Below are 20,196 nucleotides of genomic sequence, written 5' to 3' on the forward strand. Positions count from 1 at the left end.
GAAACAGGTACAAAAGTATCTATATCCACAGTAAAACAAATTCTGTATTGACATAAACTGAAAAGGACGCTCATCAAGGAAGAAGTCACTGCTCCAAATCCGCCATAAAAAAGCCAGACTACGGTTTGCAACTGCACATGGGGACAAAGATCGTACTTTTTGGAGAAATGCCCTCTGGTCTGATGAAACAAAAATATAACTATTTGGCCGTAATGACCATTGTTACGTTTGGAGGAAAAAGGGGGAGGCTTGCAAGCCGAAGAACACCATCCCAACTGTGAAGCACAGGGGTGGCAGCATCATGTTGTGGGGGTGCTTTGCTGGAAAATGATGTGGATATATTGAAGCAACATCTCAAGACATCAGTCAGGAAGTTAAAGCTTGGTCCAAATGGGTCTTCCATATGGACAATGACCCCAAGCATACTCTCAAAGCTGTGGCAAAATGGCTTAAGGACAACAAAGTATTGGTATTGGTATTGGAGTGGCCATCACAAAGCCCTGACCTCAATCCTATGGAAAATGTGTGTGCAGAACTGAAAAAGCGAGGAGGCCTACAAACCTGACTCAGTTACTCCAGCTCTGTCGGGAGGAATGGGCCAAAATTCACCCAACTTATTGTGTGAAGCCTGTGGAAGGCTACCCAAAACGTTTTACCCAAGTTAAACAATTTAAAGGCAATGCTACCAAATACTAATGAGTGAATGTAAACTTCTGACCCACTGGGAATGTGATGAAAGAAATAAAAGCTGAAATAAATCATTCTCTCTACTATTATTCTGACATTTCATATTCTTAAAATAAAGTGGTTATCCTAACTGACCTAAAACAGGGAATTTTTACTAGGATTAAATGTCAGGGATTGTGAAAAACTGAGTTTAAATGTATTTGGCTAAGGTGTTTGTCAACTTCCAACTTCAACTGTATGTAAGAAGCTATACAATGTATTGCAATTTTGAAGTAATTTTTTTTCATGTTTTAATGTCAAATTCAAGAGGTTGTTTAACAGTGAAATATACTATAAAGTGTCTGTGTGTAATAACTTTTGAATACCTTTGATTTAAATAATTTAAATGAGATTTGTATTCATTTCTCCTCCAGGGACCCCAACCTGCCGGTGCCTCAGGACACCAAGTTCATCCACACCAAGCCCAACCGCTTCGAGGAGGTCATCTGGACCAAGTTCAACTCCAAGGACAAGCAGTACCTCCACATCGGTCTGAAGCCCCGCGTCAGGGACAACTACCGAGCCAACAAGGTGGCCTTCTGGCTGGAGCTGGTCCCTCATCTACATTCCCTCCATGACGAATTCCCCCCCACCACCAGGCTACCTCCAGGCAGCACCCGCCCCCCCGGGGTCCCCTGGAAGCCCAAACCACGCACCACGGGCCACCCCTACCCGACCTTTCCTGACCCCGTGGAGCCCTATGGATCAGAGCGGCCCAGACTGGACCTCTTCCCCGGTGACACACGCGATTATTCCACAGAGCTGTCGGTGACAGTGGCGGTGGGGGCGTCGCTACTCTTCCTCAACATCCTGGCATTCGCAGCGCTCTACTACAAGCGGGACAAGCGGCAGGAGATGCGGCGCCACCGGCTCTCCCCGCAGCGCCATGGTGGGCCCGCCAACGACCTGGCACACAGCCAGGAGGAAGAGATCATGTCCCTGCAGATGAAGCACTCAGAGCACGACCCGCACCACGACATGGAGCCCCTCCGTCCCCACGACATCCTGCGGCCCGCCTGCCCGCCCGACTACACTCTGGCCCTGCGGAGGGCCCCGGACGACGTGCCCCTCATGACCCCCAACACCATCACCATGATCCCCAGCACCATCACCGGCATGCAGCCCCTCCACCCCTTCAATACCTTCCCCAGCACCGGCCACAACAACACCCTGCCCCACCCCCACTCCACCACACGCGTATAGTAAAGCTAGAGCTCCCCCTGGGGGACCGGTGGACCAACTACTACGCGCTCTGGCTCCCTCTCTATGGATATCTCTCTCTCTCTCTTACTCTGTTTCTCCAACCGTCAGCCTGCTGCCCTGATGCTGTGTACTTCCTACAGTGCCACCTGTTGAGGTTAAGTGGAAGTGCAGCTGAACTGCAGGGGCAGCAGATGTTAAGGGGGGACATTGAGACATTTAGAAACTATTTTGATGGGGTCTCATATTCTCTGACTCTGACAGCCCCCAAACCTTCCCAGAGGACGATCCTCTTACTGTGCTTTTCATTTTGTTGTTTTTTCATCCCCCTTTTTATCCATTTCTGTGCTGTAATAGGGTTGAAGATAGTTTTTTTGGGTGTTGGGTAAAGTGACCTCTGATATATTGGAAAACCTCTATCTCTCTACTCATGTCATCTGCTTACTTGATATAGTGTTTTCTCTTTTCTACATCCATCTCTTTCCCTCTGTAGTTCTAAACCCCCCTCAAATGAACCCCTCAGCCCACCCTTAGGAATTGTTGGGAGTCTTTTTCATACAAGGCGTACAGTACATACAGTTAGCATCTATCATAAAAATATTGATATTCTGATATCGTCTTTCTACCAGCATTCTTGGTGCCAAGTACTGTGTTGTTTTCCCATAGGAGGGAACTGAGAGAGAATCAAGAGTGTGGAGCTGTATCAAGATAGCCTACTGACTGTGTTCATGAAAAGTGCCAATTTGGCCTATCTTGTGTGCTTTTTTCTTTGATTGTTTGGTTGTTGCTTTCAGTTCTTATTTTTTTGTGGAAAGATTTTTAAGTATATAGATATATAGTTATATATAAATGTGTACAAAGAAGAAGATATATAAATGGTTTTCTCAGTGGGGATCTATGCATGAATTATTTTTTTAAATGATGATGGGGAAAGGACACTGGATAGTCAATGTTTCCACACGTCTCCTGTTTTAAACCATTTCTATCTCTATTTCATATGTTTTTTCTTCCTATTTTATTCTTCAAAAACAAAAAAATGGAGGCAATTAAAAAAAAACTGCACGGATGCTTCTTTGATTTGCACAATTATCCTTTTCAACCAGAGAAACCTGACTGGAACAAATATGAATAAAATAATGATCATACATCTTGAATATACAACACATTCCGTATCATCACCATCTTCCATGTTCATTGCTTACTGTCTACTATTGCACTATAGACCACATGCTACGCCAACCAAATCAACTACCCAGTAAATCAAATCAACCTTTATTCTTACAACACATTTCATACAAAGCAGGTGCAAACCAATGCGACCACATATCAGTCACACAGAGACCCCTCTCTCCCTGCTCTGCTATCGTCATCAGGCCAGGGCCCCTGAGGGCCCCTCTTATGTAATGTGAGATATTGGTGCCACTCTAGCAGCTCTGTCTTTGTCTCGTAATAACCAGGCCATCCACTGAGCCCTGGGCCCCTGTCTCTCTGTGAGTCATTATGGCAGGCATGGAAGCCATAATCTGCCACTGAAATAGCATCCTATTCCCTATTGCACTACTTTGGCCAGTCAGGCAAAAAGTAGTGCACTATAGGCATTAGATAGGCATTAGGGTGTTGTTTTGGACACATTTCTAGAGGTATTGGTGTCCATTATGCTCTGGTCAAAAGAAGTATACCATGTAGGGGATAGGGTGCCCTAGAGGTATTGGTGGCCATTATGCTCTGGTCAAAAGAAGTGTACTATGTAGGGGATAGGGTGCTGCAGGTAGAGATATTGAAGGTACATACAGTACTCAAGTCTTGGAGGCTCATAGAACGTTACTTTCCTAATTATGTTAGTAGGAAGGAGAGAAAAGGACGTTCTCACTCTCCCTCCTTCTTTCACACATTCTGTCCTATCTTCGCCTCTATTTCCAGCACATGCATATTTTGTTTGATGAGTGTGTGTGCGTGCCTGCGTGTGTGTGTGTGTACGTCCATGTCAGCACAGCTTCACCGGGGCAAGGGTAATTAGAGTGCATGGAGAATGATGGAGGGAGACAGAGAGGGAGAGAGGAGAGAGAGAACGAGAGAGAGACAGACATCTCAACTCAGAGGCTCATCCCCATGATGTGAACCCGCACTCCAAAATAACATCTCTCCAACTGCTTACACACACACTCCTCCATTCCTCCCACCATTCCGTTTTCCCTATCCCTTTCTCCTTTCCTCCACCAGTAAACACCAACATTTAACTAACTAGGCGTAATAGCTACATGAATGTGAAGAGTTGAGTAGAACTCACATACTTTTCAACTCATGACTTCGCTGTGTACAGTCATTCAACCCTGCATCTCCTGACCCTTAATCCCTGACCCCTCACCCTGCTGACTCTGTTGCTCCCACAACCCCTTAGCTCTACTGCTGTGTATGTAACTCTAAGCACACTGAGCGAGACTGGGGGTCTGTCAGCCAGGCCACGGTCTGTGATAACAAAGCTGGGAGAGGACCTTAGACCAAGAGGCAGCAAAGTGATCAGTTGTTGCCGGGTTTTAGTTTTTCTTTTTTTAACCTGGAAAAACACATAAAAGTCGAGGTAAAGGCTATTGATAACGCACCTGACTGTAATGCTCTAATATGGCCAGTAGAGGGGGACGACGGGTGAATATGATTAATCCCACTGAACAGAACTGTAGAGCTGTGAGTGAGAACCCACAGTGCACTGTATCCTCTATGGGAAATCGTTAGCGACCATGTTGTGTCTGCTTGTGTTTAGCTTTTAGACTTTTCTTTGGTTTCTATTTCATTACTGCTTGAGGATTGTGGAAGTTGAGGGGAGAATGTGAGAGAACACAGTGGTAGAGTCAGACTGTGTTAGCCTACTGAGAGAGACCGTGTGTGGTGGGGAAATGGGGGAATGATCAGCTGCACAATATACTGTAACATAGACTGGACTGGGGTTGTGGTCAATGGGAGCTAGAGAAGGACTCAACACAAGCTGTGTTCTTGGACTAGAAGAAGAAACCTGGGAGAGAGACTCAAAGCATCCAAGTCATCATCACAACCTTAAACACAGGGGAAAGGTTGTGATGATGTGACTGGTCAACTGGGACAGTGGACAGACTTATTTCATCGATGGGAGCGATCCGAGTCTGTCCTATGAAGAGTCGTTGTGCCATTAGATCCTAGTGAACTATTTTATACTTATTCATGTTAATAAGAGGGCCATGGGATGTCGCAGAGGAAACTACTGCTAGTACATATACAACAAAACAGAACTTCAACCAATAGAAGAGCGACAGAAGCTATTTCCTTTTTTCTGTTGTTTTCATTGACTATTTTATAGGTTTGCACACTAGAGGGCGCCATGGTGACACACAATCACCATAACAACCTATCTGTCAGCCTCTGAACATTCGGAATGTGGAGGAATTCATTGTTGCGTGACACAGAGGCACGTCAAAAAAGAGGAGCAAAACTGTACATTTTTAAGTGTAAGAACAAACAAACAGGCAAAAATATTTGTAAATATTACGTTTCTTGTTTGTTTTTTCGAGTGAATGAAATGACTTTGTGACAACAACAGAGACAACAGGTGCAAGTTGATAAGGGGCCACCAGCTAGTATTGTACCTTCACTGTACACCATTTGAATATATTCTCTGCTGTACTCTTTCGAAGGATTCAGGAAAGTCAGATTCTAGTTCTATTAGCCCCGTGTTGTCAGTGCAGGATGTAACAAAGTTGTGCAGAAGTGGGTAGACAATGGACATTCAGGACAAAGTCATAGAGTTGTCTATGTAGCATCTTGACTCCTCAACCTGTGAAAGCACTAAGCAAACACTGTAGCAGGGATACTGACCCATTCTTACTCTGTGCTGTTGTTAATATGGTCTCTATCCCACATTCAAATGGGACATTCATAACTGCAGGCCTTTGTTAGATGTCTACCACACGTGCATATCTGTATGATGATGCAGGATACCTTAAAGGCGGAATCTGTCATTCCCACTTTCCCCTATGGCAACTACAATGCAGGGACACTTTTACCGGAAATGAAAGTTACAGAGCGCACCTTTAAAAACAACCGTGTGGCTTCTGGAGTCTGGATATTCACTCCCCGTTGACTTTCGTATTGTAGCGTAGAACCCAAAACCACAGGGGGATAGAGAAACGAGGGCTTTATGTAACCTAAGATGCCTCTGATCTAGCCTGGTCCCAGATCTGTTTTGGCCCTCTACCCAACTCCTACGGTCATTGTCACGACTAGGAGTTGTCACGACTAGGAGTTGACTACACAGCACAAACAGATCTGGGACCAGGCTACCTCTTATCCTCATTGGAAATCACATACTGCGGGTGGGTCACATGTCCCCCTGAATACACTGTGTTACGTACAATGTGTGTATGTGTCCTGTTCATGTAGGTTGTGCTACATGACCTCATCATAAGCTATTGGTACAGCTACGCTTGCCTTCCAGGTGGAGAGGTGTGGTGGGAATGAGTTGCTTTGACCACTGCACGCCTAGTGGCCAGACGGTTGAACTACATTACAAGACATGCATAGGTATAGACCTGGAAGTGAGTGTGAGTGTATAAGTGAGAGCATGTGTTAGGATAGCTAATGTGGTGTGTATGTGTTAGGTGTGTACTCCATTTTGTTGTAGCCTTGGTTTGGACTTACACAGAGTTTTAGATATCTAGTGTTAATTTAAGATGACTTTGAAACAATTGAACCAACCCCCAAAAAATCCATATTGGATTTTAATGTATTATTCCTCGCACTCATATGAAGAAAGTCATTATTTTTGGTCCAAAACCAATTCTGTTGACAGTGTGTTGATTTTCAATGATAAATCAGTTGTTAAAGGATTATAAAGCAGTTATCATAGTTTTATAGATTTGCCGGAGCGGTGCTCTGTTATAAAACACCTGAAATAAAAGGGGCAGTACGTAACAATGTTTCATGCAGGTGAATTTCCTGCCTTCATGTAGGGGAATTTGCCTCTTCAAAACAGAGAAAGGTTTACATATGTTATGGTCTATGTACCTGAGAGTCCAGGTAAACTGAAGCACATGACCAATATCCGTGGGAAACATTGGGAGTTCGGAGTCAGTTCGGCCGGCATAGCAACATTTGCACCTGTTGTCTTCTTTTTCATTTCTTTATTGAATTAAGAAACCCAAGACTTGAGATGAAGAAAACATGTTAAAAATCAATTTAAAAAAAAGAGCATTATTAAACCGGTAAAATAAAACTATATAAATAAGGTGATGATATTTCTGTTTAGTTATGACACACTGTATGCTGTGATTCTGATGCGGGGCACATAAAGACGTTCATAGCCAGGCTGTCGAGTACGTCTCTTCATTTACCTAACGCACCCCCTCAGCTTCATTCACAAGACTGCTTCTTCCATTAAAGCCCCACAAAAGCAAAAATGCACTTTTTTCAGCTGAAAGGATCTCCAGGGTTTACCCATGATGTTGCACAATGATTTAAGCCAATAAGCCACTGTTTTAGTCAAAGTGTGATATGGGCTTGAAGTGGGAAATCCGAAGTGGGAAAGTGTTTCCCCTTTGAGATGACGTGTTAATACTTTTCAGACTACGTTTCTTTTCAGGGCTGGGTTTTATTTGCACGTTACCACCCACCAGCATGGCATTTCTTTATTTTGTTTACCCCCCCTTCTAAACCTACTGTATATAGTAGTAACCTCAAGGGGTGGGTGAGGCCAAGAGCACAAATCTGTAGGAAGTGTTTGGAGCTGTTCAAAATAGGATACCATCAGGTCCCAGGTGGAATAAAATGAGTTGGTTGACCCTTGAATGGTATACTTAATTTTATTCCAATTTTAGGAACATCATCAAATCTTTGAGCCAAAGAGAGGTTAAGGGAGGATTGATAGATTTCCAATTCAATAAAATCCTTCTGCGGGCCAACATGGTGGCAAAGGCAATGCCATCTAGCTGTCTATTGGTCAGGGAAGGATTGCTGTTTGGTACTCCAAAAATAGCAATTTTTGTGCCAGGCTGCAACTCTGTTACATGCTTCAGAAAGGGTTTTAAATCAATAATAGTGGACCAATAGTCTGCCAGGCCCCAGAACATGTGAGTCAAGTCCGCCAAGGAGCTGTACCATCAATATTTGGGTTGAATTTGGACAATCTGGCCTTACTGAAATGAATACAGTGAAGTACCTTAAACTGTATAAGGCTGAGCCGGGCACAAGAGGAGCTTCCATTTACCCTGAGGCAGGCACTATTCCAGACTTTCAGAGATCTCTCCACCAAGTTCCTTTTTTCACTCTGATCGGATTTTATTGAATGACGGGTTATCAAGGCACATGTTTATCTAAAAAATATGGGATGAGTCCCTTTAGTTTTCAAAAGGGCATCCAAACCCGATGATAGAATTGGAAAGGTGGGGCTTTGAGTCAGATTTGGAAATACCTAAATAAACTTGAATGGGGTAAATTACATTTGATAGCGAGGTCATTGAAATTGGCAAAGGTGCTATCGATATAAAAGGTCATTAAACTTAGTAAGGCCATTCATCTGCCATAGCCTAAAAGCTACATCCAGTTTGCCTAGAAGGAAGAGGTGATTATTACATACAGTGGATTCAGAAAGTATTCAGACCCCTTGACTTTCCTGATCAATCTACACACAATACCCATAATGACAAAGCAAAAATCGTTTTTATTTTTTGTATTTATTAAAAATAAAAAACTGACCTATCTTATTTACATACAGTTGAAGTTGGAAGTTTACATACACCTTAGCCAAATGCATTTAAACTCAGTTTTTCACAATTCCTGACATTTAATCAGAGTAAGAATTCCCTGTCTTAGGTCAGTTAGGATCACCACTTTATTTTAAGAATGTGAAATGTCAGAATAATAGTAGAGAGAATGATTTATTTCAGCTTTTATTTCTTTCATCACATTCCCAGTGGGTCAGAAGTTTACATACACTCAATTAGTATTTGGTAGCATTGCCTTTAAGTTGTTTAACTTGGGTCAAACGTTTCGGGTAGCCTTCCACAAGCTTTCCACAATAAGTTGGGTGAATTTTGACCCATTCCTCCTGACAGAGTTGGTGTAACTGAGTCAGGTTTTTAGGCCTCCTTGCTCACACACGCTTTTTCAGTTCTGCCCACACATTTTTTATAGGATTGAGGTCAGGGCTTTGTGATGGCCATTCCAATACCTTGACTTTGTTGTCCTGAAGCCATTTTGCCACAACTTTGGAAGTATGCTTGGGGTCATTGTCCATTTGGAAGACCCATTTGTGACCAAGCTTTAACTTCCTGACTGATGTCTTGCGATATCAATATATCCACAGTTTTCCTGCCTCACGATTTTGTGAAGTGCACCAGTCCCTCCTGCAGCAAAGCACCCCCACAACATGATGCTGCCACCCCCGTGCTTCACGGTTGGGATGGTGTTCTTCGGCTTGCAAACCTCCCACTTTTTCCTCCAAACATTATGGCCAAACAGTTCTATTTTTGTTTCATCAGACCAGAGGACATTTCTCCAAAAAGTACGATCTTTGTCCCCATGTGCAGTTTCAAACTGTAGTCAGGCTTTTTTTATGGCGGTTTTGGAGCAGTGGCTTCTTCTTGCTGAGCGGCCTTTCAGGTTATGTCGATATCAGACTCGTTTTACTGTGGATACAAAAAAACTTTTAGTTACAAGAACCAAGCTATCATAAGTGCTTTTTATAAGCCTATTATGCATTAGGTATAAACAAATAGAATATTCTATAATTGTGGTACAACAAAGGTAAACTATTCATACTTTTGTGCCTGTTTCCTCTAGGATCTTCACAAGGTCCTTTGCTGTTGTTCTGGGATTGATTTGCACTTTTCGCACCAAAATACATTCATCTCTAGGAGACAGAACGCGTCTAATTCCTGAGCGGTATGACGGCTGCGTGGTCCCATGGTGTTTATACTTGCGTACTATTGTTTGTACAGATGAACGTGGTACCTTCAGGCGTTTGGAAATTGCTCCCAAGGATGAACCAGACTTGTGGAGGTCCACCATTTGTTTTCGGAGGTCTTGGCTGATACATTTTGATTTTCCCATGATGTCAAGCAAAGAGGAACTGAGTTTGAAGGTAGGCCTTGAAATACATCCACAGGTACACCTCCAATTTACTCAAATGATGTTAATTAGCCTATCAGAAGCTTCTAAAGTCATGACATCATTTTCGGGAATTTTCCAAGCTGTTTAAAGGCACAGTCAACTTAGTGTATGTAAACTTCTGACATATTGGAATTGTGATACAGTGAATTCTAAGTGAAATAATCTGTCTGTAAACAATTGTTGGAAAAATTACTTGTGTCATGCACAAAGTAGATGTCCTAAACGACTTGCCAGAACTATAGTTTGTTCACAAGAAATTTGTGGAGTAGTTGAAAAACGAGTTTTAATGACTCCAACCTAAGTGTATGTAAACTTCCCACTTCAACTTTAAGTATTCAGACCATTTGCTATGAGACTCGAAATTGAGCTCAGGTGCATCCTGTTTCCATTGATCATCCTTGAGATGTTTCTACAACTTGCCTAGGCACTTGTCTATATAAGGTCCCACAGTTGACAGTGCATTTCAGAGCAAACACCAAGCAATGAGGTTGAAGGAATTGTCCATAGAGTTCCGAGAAAGGATTGGTCTGGGGAAGTGTACCAAAACATTTCTGCAGCATTGAATGTCCCCAAGAACACAGTGGCCTCCATCATTCTTAAATGGAAGAAGTTTGGAACCACCAAGACTTGCTAGAGCTGGCCAACTGGCCAAACTGAGTAATTGGGGGTGAAGGGCCATGGTCAGGGAGGTGACCAAGAACCCGATTGTCACTCTGACAGAGCTCCAGAATTCCTCTGTGGAGATGGGAGAAATTTCCAGAAGGACAACCATCTCTGCACCACTCCACCAATCAGGCCTTTATGGTAGAGTGGCCAGACGGAAGCCACTCTTCAGTAAAAAGCACATGACAGCCCGCTTGGAGTTCGCCAAAAGGCACATAAAGGACTCAGACAATGAGAAACAAGATTCTCTGGTCTGATGAAGCCAAGATTGAACTCTAAGGGCCGGAATGCCAAGTGTCACGTCTGGAGGAAACCTGGCACCATCCCTACGGTGAAGCATGGGGGTGGCAGCATCATGATGTGGGGATGTTTTTCAGCTTCAGGACAAGTCTATGAATATTCTTGAGTGGTCCAGCCAGAGCCCAGACTTGAACCTGATCGAACATCTCTGGAGAGACCTGAAAATAGCAGTTCAGCGACGCTCCCCATCCAACCTGATAGAGCTTGAGAGGATCTGCAGAGAAGAATGGGAGAAACTCACCAAATACAGGTGTGCCAAGCTTGTTGCATTATACCTAGGGAGACTTGAGGCTGTAATCACTGCCAAAGGTGCTTCAACAAAGTACTGAATAAAAGGTCTGAATACTAATGTAAATGTGATTTCAGGTTTTTTTCATAAGTTTGCAAAAATGTCTAAAAAAACTGTTTTTGGTTTGTCATTATGAGATATTGTGTGTAGATTGATGAGGGGGAAAAAACTATTTAATCAATTTTAGAATAAGGCTGTAATGTAACAAAATGTGGAAAAAGTGAAGGGGTGTGAATACCTTCCGAATGTACTGTATAGGACCTTGAATAGAGAAATCACAGAATTTAAAATGTTGATGGAATTGAGTCAACATTTTAAGAGTATTGACAACAATTGGACTGGATGTGTAGTACGAAGCTGTAAGTGGAAATTGGAGGTGACTAAAGCTGACAAAGAGGAAGAGAAACAGGAGTTGGCTTCTGTTTGACACCAGTCAGTTTCTGGGGTGCGAAGCCAGTAAACAATCTTTGTATATTCGCTGTCCAATACATACAGTTATGAAGGGCTATGTGTTTTCTCTCTCTGGAGGAATGCTTTACGTATTCTTGGACTCCCACCGCCCCATAAAAAAAGTTACGCTTATCCACTAAAGTGACAAAAGACTTTGGTAGAAAAAGAGGGAGACATTGGAACAAATACAGAAATCTGGGCAATACATTCATCTTGACACAATTTATTAGCTGAAGTCAAATGGAGAATACTCCATCTCTGAAAGTCCAGTTTAAGTTTGCTAATCAGGGGAATAAAGTTATCATCATGGAGGGAAGACAAGGTACGGGTAATATTGATCCCTAAATATTTAAAGCCAGACTTGGACATACGAAATGGAATAGTTTCCCGAGGAATGTGTAAAGCTAATTAATTAATAGGAAAACATTCACTTTTTGAGAAATTCAATTTAAAACTAGAAAACACACCAAACCTACGCGGTAGGTCCCCTATATCAGGAACACACGCTTCAGAGTCTGAGAGATATAAAAGCAAGTAATCTGCATACAAGAAAACATTGTGTTCCAGTCCCCATCTGTAGATACCATGTATTGAGGGTGTAGCCTTTAGCATAATAAAAAGGGTGTCTAACGCCAGGGCAAATAACAGAGGGGACATTGGACATTATTGGCGTCTGGCCCTTGATAATGGGAAATACTGTAAACAAAGTTTATTTGTAAGTGCTGATGCCTTGGGTGATGAGTACAACAGTCGGACACAGGAAATTAAGTTTGCACCAAAGCCAAATTTTCCACCTACAGAGCATAAATATGAATATTCTACCCTGTCAAATGCCTTCTCCGCATCTAAAGAAATATTTACTGCAGGAGAGTGTATGACATTAAGCAGACGTTGAATGTTACAAAAGGAATGGCGACCCTTAATAGACCCTGTCTGAGCCGTTGAGATGATGTCTGTCATAGTGGACTCTATTTGAGAGGTGAGCAATTTCACTCACATTTTTACATCTGCATTTAAAAGTGAGATCGGTCTGTATGAGGCACACTCAGATGCATCTTTGCCGGGTTTTAACAAAAGCGTGATCGACGCCTCAGTCAGGGTTTGGGGAAAACCACCCTGGTCCAGGGCATTTTCAAACATTTCAAGCAGGAGGGGTGCCAGTTTGGAAGAAAACTTTTTGTAGAATTCGATTGGGTAGCCATTTGGGCCAGGGGATTTCCCACTTTGCATTGCTGTAATTTAATTAATAATCTCCTCTAATTGCAAAGGTTGATCAGTTTCCTCTCTCTTCTCTGAACTAATGGTAGGAGTTTCCAAATTGTCAAGAAAATAATTCTAAATTTAATTGTCTTCAGGTGAATCTGATGTGTAAAGATCTGAATAAAATGTTTTGAAAGTATTATTCATTTCAGTGGGACTAACTGTTAAAACACCCGAGGTGTTGTGAATTTGAGGGATCAGCTGTGAGGCAGATTTGCACTTGAGTTGATGAGTTAGAAGTCGACCAGCATTTTCTCCATGCTCGTAAACAAAATGGCGCTCGGAGTAGCTGCTGCTCAGCCTTATCTGTGGATAGTAAATTCTACTGAGTTTGAAGCCTATCTCTGTAAAGTTCTGCTGATGGAGAGGCAGAGTATTGTTAGTCTAATTCCAAAATGGTGTCCTTGTTTATTGAGTGTTTCCCAAAGTGTAGATGGAAAATGTAATCTATTATTTGTCTCAATAAAGACATCAATTGCATTCGATAGAACGGTGCAGAATGAATTGTTCGAAAGTAAAGATGAGTTAAGTCTCCATGGGGGGGCGAGAGCATGGCATTGTTTATTAATCAGAAACAACTGCAAAGTCCTTCCTCATCACAAGTCGTGACTGAGTTGAGCCAAACTGCCTTTTGACGTCCATTTGCCTGAGCCACGGAGCAAATAAAAATAGGGGGTGCAAACGTATGTTGTTTTTTTTACCAGAAATGTTTTGAGTTAGTCTGTATAATATATATATATATATATATATACACACACAGTATAAACAATTTTATAAATGGTATAATTACGTGATATGAGTGCATTTTGAAAACCCGCTTCCCCCTTTCACCCTAAGATAAATGGTTTTGACAACTGAAGTTTTTCTTCACTACTACACTGCTTTGATTGGGACAGCTAGAAACCACAAGTATCCTATAATGAAAAGGCACCTGTGAAATAAAATTCAAGGAACTCTTTAAAATCGATTTTGTTGTGCTGTTGTTAAATTTGTATTGCTCTTTTGTGTCTGGTGTCCATCATGAGCAAGGTCATTGTTGTAGCCTTCACTTCACTTCCCCTGTGAGAACCACGAGCACAGACTGGCTTGGGTTTACTGCAGCCGAAAAGTCTGCCAGCAGCCTACAAAAGGTTGCACCGTGTCCATTAAAATGTAGAAAAGCGCATCTCTAGCCCAAACTGTTCAATCGTGATCCATATTACTGGAGCTTCATCTTATTCTTTCTAATTATTTCTATGGCGGATGCTCAGACACATTTTATGGAAGACACAAAAACCTTTGAGATAACAATAGATTGCAAAGTCAGACACTGGTTTCCCTTATCCATCTGTGGCAAAGTTGACCCTAAATGCTTACCTATGACAAATCCAGCTCAAGAACCAGCCATAGCCTAGCCAGCTGGCTAATCTTTTGAAGAGGGTGTAGTAAAAAAAACAGCAACAACAGATAACATTAGCTAGCTAGAAAAGGTTAGCATGCTAGCTAGCTACACTTGACAGCTGGCAGTTTCCTATTTGTTGTCGTTTCTTCACTCCACGTGGAAATCACCAATTTGTGAATATGCATCAAGAAGCACTGAGGTAACCTGCGTCTTTATTCGGAGGTGGAACCTAAACGAGAATTTCCGCTCTAGGATAGGAATTACATTGAAATAGGGATGGCATTTCCCTCTGGTGTGCACCTTTAAAAACAATGTGATTATTGTAATACCAATACCATGCTAATATATTACATCAAGAAACTTGTGAGTACCTCCGTTTTTATATTACTTTGAGGTATTAACAGACACTAGTAAATATTCATATAATATTAATAAGTACTACTTTCTAACAGAGAAACAAACAGACAAGCAGACTTGAGTATGTTTATTTTAATTAAATGAAATGTGTAGGTACGTTAGAATCTAAGAGAACATTGCCATTTCAAATATGATCCTTTTCAACACTCGACTGAATCACATCAGTATCAGTCATAGGGTAATAACAATGTGTGGTTTGATCCGTAACAAAATTAAATTCAAATGAAATGTTAACCCTATTCACCACATAAGAACCAAAATATATATATATTTTAAATATATATAGGTACATTTTGATTCCCAAAATGTATAAGGCATGAATAAAATGCAATGAACATGTACAATTTTGAAACTTTAATTTTGTTTACTTACAGAAGTGAAGTTCTTAAGCGTTTAAAAACAGATTTAGCCTCAGAGCCTAGTACGCTAGGTAGACTGATTCACAGTAGGATCAATTATTTTATAAATTGTTTTCCAGCCTAGCAAATAAGACCCACAATATGGCCAGACAAGTATCTACTTGCTTGGTGTTTAATCTAAGAATGTTCCATGCAGTCTCTTGAGAAGTATTGATGTGTCGAGACTCAGTCAAACCAAGTTAAGGCTATTGCTCTTTGAGGCAATGTAGAGAATCTCACTTGATGCTAAAAGACTCTTTTATGCTTCTTTCTGCCTCTTCCTTTGAGATCCATTTCCAGGTAGGGGGAATATCTGCAGGCAGTGCACCATACTCTTCGGCAAAGTGCTTGTTGAATTTTGCCATCACAAATTTCCAGTAGTCCGAGGCCTGTATGCTGCCATCGGCAGGAATATGCCAGTCAGGGTAAATGTCCCGGTATTTCCTGTAAGGATGCCACCGTCCACCTGTTTCATAGCATTTGAAAGCGGTATCATTGAACACTGAAGAGGAGCAGATGTCAGTGACAAGATTTCTTGAGCCCTCAAACTTAACACCACCAAGTCCCTTTGGTCTATGTATTGAGGCACAGTGGTTTGTGTGGGCTTTTCCTCCTGCCTCGCACGGTGCCTTGCAGAATGGACACTGCTTCCCGCAGCCAAACACTCTTGTGAACAGTTCGTTCTGTGGCTTGATGCTCTGTCTTTCCAATTTCTTTTTCACATCCTTTGCTCTTTGGAACTCTTCTCTCAGCGACTGTTCCATATCCCCTACAGATATTTTAAGCCAGTGGGCAAACGATTCCTGTTTGGAATTGTTGAGGATCATGGTGGCTTCCAACGCATCTTGGGGAAGCACCAGCTTCTCTCCTAGGTGCCTGCATATGTCCTTAATGAATTCCTTTATGTTGCCCTTCTCATTCATCTGTGCTTTAGTGATTGCCTCAGTGATGACACTGATGATCCCTTTGAGTTGACAGTCTTCCAAAACAAACATTTTGTTTCCTTGTGAGAAGCGTTTCAAGATTTCATCAAAAATCCAATTCTTGACAAAGCCTTCGTAGTCACGAATGTAGCTCACATAGTTAGCAAAGTTGAATGCTGACAACAGTTGCTTCAGGATAGAGTACTGGAAAAATGTCCGAGAGCTGAATTGAAAGGCATTCTGTCCCGTCAGCATTTCATCAACAATTTCCGGACCCAGGGAACTGGCAACATAGGCTTTTACTGCTGGTTTGAGACACAGGGTGGTGAACTGCTCAGCTTTCTTCTGACACTGATCTTGTCCACTGACCAAGTCTTTGAAGTCTTCCAAGTATTTATCTTTGAACTGTTCAAGGCACCAACGAGGATTATTGTCAGTTATGAATTTTTCATGCAGATTCTGAAAGGTGCTGGCTGCAAACCCACAAATGTGCAATTTGATGTTCAGTTCAAATTTGAGGCTTGTGTCAAGTTCTTTGTTGGCATCCAGCTTCTCTTCAATCATGTGCAGAATCTCTTGTATGTATGTTTCATGGTAGTCCGTTTTCTTTTGCACCTTCTCGAACACAAACTCTTTGCATTTGGCTATAAGGTTGTCTGCCATGGCCTGGGTTTTTCTTGTGTGCTCATCCATGTACAACTCCATTACTAATCTCTTGAAAAAACCCTCTGGAGAGACTATGAAGGGTTCTTTTCCATGATCTTTAAGTTTCACTTTGTTCAGCTTTTCATTCACTGAACCTCCCTTCTGCACCATGTTAGTCCGGAGCTGGTTGAAAACATCACTCAAAACGTCTTGTGGCATCAAACCTTCAAAGTTTGATAGCTCATGCACGGTTTCCTCCCATACCTTTTCAAATTCTCTATCAAGGTCCTTCACAGACCACTGACATTGGCCCTTTCTGTAGTCCTCAAGTAACCTCAGCACTTTTTTCTCCATCACGGCTGTGTGGTTCTTTTTAATTGTGTCAAGCTTGATCATTCCTTTTCGAATCTCAAAAGCAGCTTCCAGTTTACTCATTATAGAGTTTTCCATCTCCCTTTTGATACCTTTGGTGCTGTTTGCAAAATCCTCTCTGTATCTCTCCACAAGATAGACATGGCCCTCTGTCTGTTCGTAGTACTTGGTCAGGTTGTCAAGAATGGTATTCTCCCATTTGATAAGTTCCACTGAGGCTTCCATTTTCAATTTGCTGTGAAAATCCCTCACGTTGTCCATCTGGTATTTCATCGCAACTGTCCCAAAGTTAGAAATCCTTGTTTCAGCATTTGTTGTCCATGTGTGCATGTGCTTTTTGAATGACCATTCCCACTTACTGAACTCAACACACAACTTCATGTAGGCATCAGCCACCAGGCTGTTTCTGAAGCTGAAGATGAAGTTTTCATACTTCACAGCATTCCAAAGGCTTTTTGTCCACTCCAGAAATTCCATGATGTTCCCAGAGGCTTCACAGTCCTGGAAAACCTTGATCATGTTCTTTTTGAACTCGTAGACAGACTCGCTGTACCCGGCATTGACGGGTGCCATTGGAGGGTTTCCATGCCAAAGTCCAGGGATGTACCAGTTACCAGTCTCTGGGTTGTACTCCATCACATCTGTGAAGCTTTTGTTCTTTTCCTTTTTTTCCATTCTGGCTGCTGCCTGGGTCATCTCGTTCAATTGCTCCAAGAGCATCTTCCGGTCTCTCATGTTCTTGTCGTGTGCCGAGACATCTGCCACATTCTGGTGGACAAACAGACACTTGGGCTTCTTTCCCACCTCTTTCATTCGAAGAAAAGCATGGACAACAATTTGAAGTATGTCCTTCATTTCGGTCGAATTCTCCATGGCAATATTGACAATTGTGACATCACTCAGCCCAACAACTAGAGTGGCTAGCTCATTGTCGTGCTCATAGCTGTCATTCAGCTGTGCCAGCTCTGGCGACTTCAGTCCTTCTGTGTCGATGATCACTAAGAAATCGCAGTTCAGCTCCTTTTTGAAGTCGTCTTTGACTTTGATGAGAAGCATGAAGGCCCCTCTTGTGCATCTGCCGCTACTGACTGCGAACTGCACTCCAAACATAGTGTTCAGTAGAGTGGACTTTCCTGTGCTCTGAACACCTAGAACAGTTACCACCAGGATCTTGTTATTTGGCTGAACCAAGACATTGAGCTGACCCAGCACATCACTCACCCATCTCAGAGGTATGTTGGACGCGTCACCGTCCACCAGCTCCAGCGGAAACCCATCCAGAAGCAGCTCAGCACATAGTCTGGGCAGGTTCTGCATTTGTTGCCGTGACACTTCAGTTTCTCTGAGTAAGACAGAAGACTCGTAAAGTTGACCCATTTCACGTAGGAAATGCTCGGTTCCCAAAGAACTGTTTGAAATCTGTCTGTCAAGGTCTGCAATTTCTTCTTTGTTTTCAGAGGAGTTCTGGCACTTCTCTTTGTACTCCTCTCTGAGGCCAGACAAGTTTCTACGAGACAGATTGTCCAGGTTCATTCGCATCCATTTCAAGAAGTAGGACCTTTCTAGCCCTGTGCTTGACATTGCATTTATGAAGCAAGTCATTGCGTCTGATATGTCATAGTTTCTCTGCTTTTTCCTGAGTTGTGTCTTCTGTGATTGGAGATCACTTTTATACATCTCTATGTTCTGATTCCTAGCTTTCCGCAGTCTGCATTCCTCCTTCTCTAGACGTGCCAGCTCCTTCCAGACCTGCCCTTGCAAGGGAAGCTGACTTTCCTTATACTGTGGTATATCATGTATGTTTGAAGAAATTGCATCAGCATATTGCTTTGCACTTTGACATTCTTGGCAGTCCTCGTCAACCAAAATCCCAAGCTCGTGAGCCACTTCAGCCATCTGCTCCAATGGCATTTTGAACTTTGAACTCTTGATCACCTGACCAACTGCGTTTCGCAGGTTCTTCACAAAGTCGGCATCATTCATCTGTTTGTTCTTTAGGATGACATTGCTCGTCTTCAAGTTTAGCTCTTTGGCGGTTTTCTTCAAAGCATCAATGCTGAAGCTCTTGCTCTGTAGGTTACCCACTAGAAACAGCTGTGCCTTGGTATGTTTGCTGTTCAGTAGCTTGTACATGGTGTCCATGTTGTCGAAGAACACAAAGACTGCTGCAGAAGTCTGACAAAGAAAGGAGTACTGCGTCTCAAACAAACGGATGTCCCCTCTTAGATTAGCTACAGCGACAGGTTCACCAAAGATGTCAATGTTCTTGTTCCCACAGGGAAGGTACCAGCTTATCTCAACCAATCCATTGGATATCCTCCTTGGACTATCACCACATTCCATATCATGGTGGACAAACGTGTCGTGATACTGTTGGGGATTACTCAGAAGCTTGTTCAGAATCTGCGACTTGGAAAGAGAGCACGCACCCAATCTGACAAAAGAGACCATAGGGAGGTCAGAGAGAACAATCCTGTCTTCAACAAATCCTCTTGGGTCTGCCAATGAATGAGGTCTGAACTTCTTGACAATGTCTCGCATTGCCCAAAGCATGAGAGTGCAATTTTCTGTGTCACAATTGGGGAGAAGCAGGGGCACAGAAAACTGACACATTGACATTTTCAACGCCATCTCTTGCTGCAGAAAACCATTAGAGCACAGAAAGAGAGCCGTCACAATGTCTAAGGGGTTCACCACATTACTAGAGTCCATGTTATCAACCAGACTCTCCAGATCTAGATCTATGTTGCCAAATGAAGCATCGCAACTTGCCTCACCTCCTGAGGAGGTACATTTCACACTTCTAGCAGTTACATTAACCATCATTAACCTCTTCAGGAAAGTCCATGGCACGGCTGAGAGAGTCTGAGCGGGTTCATCTGTGACGGTCTTTTCATCGATCTGCAGCACGTTGCTCAGGGCGAGCTTCTCTGTGTAGTGTTGCTCCAACCCCAGCTCCAGCAGCAAGCTCTCCAGGTGGGTTTCTGTGGGGGAAAAAATAAGGGTTTGAGATATTTGCTGCTATGTTCAGGTGAATTT

General features: G+C 42.6%; 2 protein-coding genes across 8 annotated transcripts in view; one reads left to right on the plus strand and one right to left on the minus strand.

The window, feature by feature from the left end:
- The window catches only part of nlgn2a (neuroligin 2a), a 241,886-nt gene extending 234,629 nt beyond the window's left edge, over nucleotides 1-7,257 (plus strand). For all 5 annotated transcript variants that reach the window (XM_029753988.1, XM_029753990.1, XM_029753991.1 and 2 more), the window contains one exon: nucleotides 1,101-7,257. In XM_029753988.1, coding sequence (XP_029609848.1) covers nucleotides 1,101-1,929 — 829 coding nt within the window. In that variant the 3' untranslated portion in view covers nucleotides 1,930-7,257. The remainder of the gene's footprint in view (nucleotides 1-1,100) is intronic.
- Nucleotides 7,258-14,871: 7,614 nt separating this feature from the next.
- Nucleotides 14,872-20,196, minus strand: part of LOC115194358 (up-regulator of cell proliferation) — a 29,332-nt gene continuing 24,007 nt past the window's right edge. For all 3 annotated transcript variants that reach the window (XM_029754005.1, XM_029754004.1, XM_029754003.1), the window contains one exon: nucleotides 14,872-20,141. In XM_029754005.1, the coding sequence (XP_029609865.1) occupies nucleotides 15,454-20,141 (4,688 nt within the window). In that variant the 3' untranslated portion in view covers nucleotides 14,872-15,453. The remainder of the gene's footprint in view (nucleotides 20,142-20,196) is intronic.

This window comes from Salmo trutta, chromosome 5 (genome assembly GCF_901001165.1).
Source record: "Salmo trutta chromosome 5, fSalTru1.1, whole genome shotgun sequence".
Classification (NCBI taxonomy): domain Eukaryota; kingdom Metazoa; phylum Chordata; class Actinopteri; order Salmoniformes; family Salmonidae; genus Salmo; species Salmo trutta.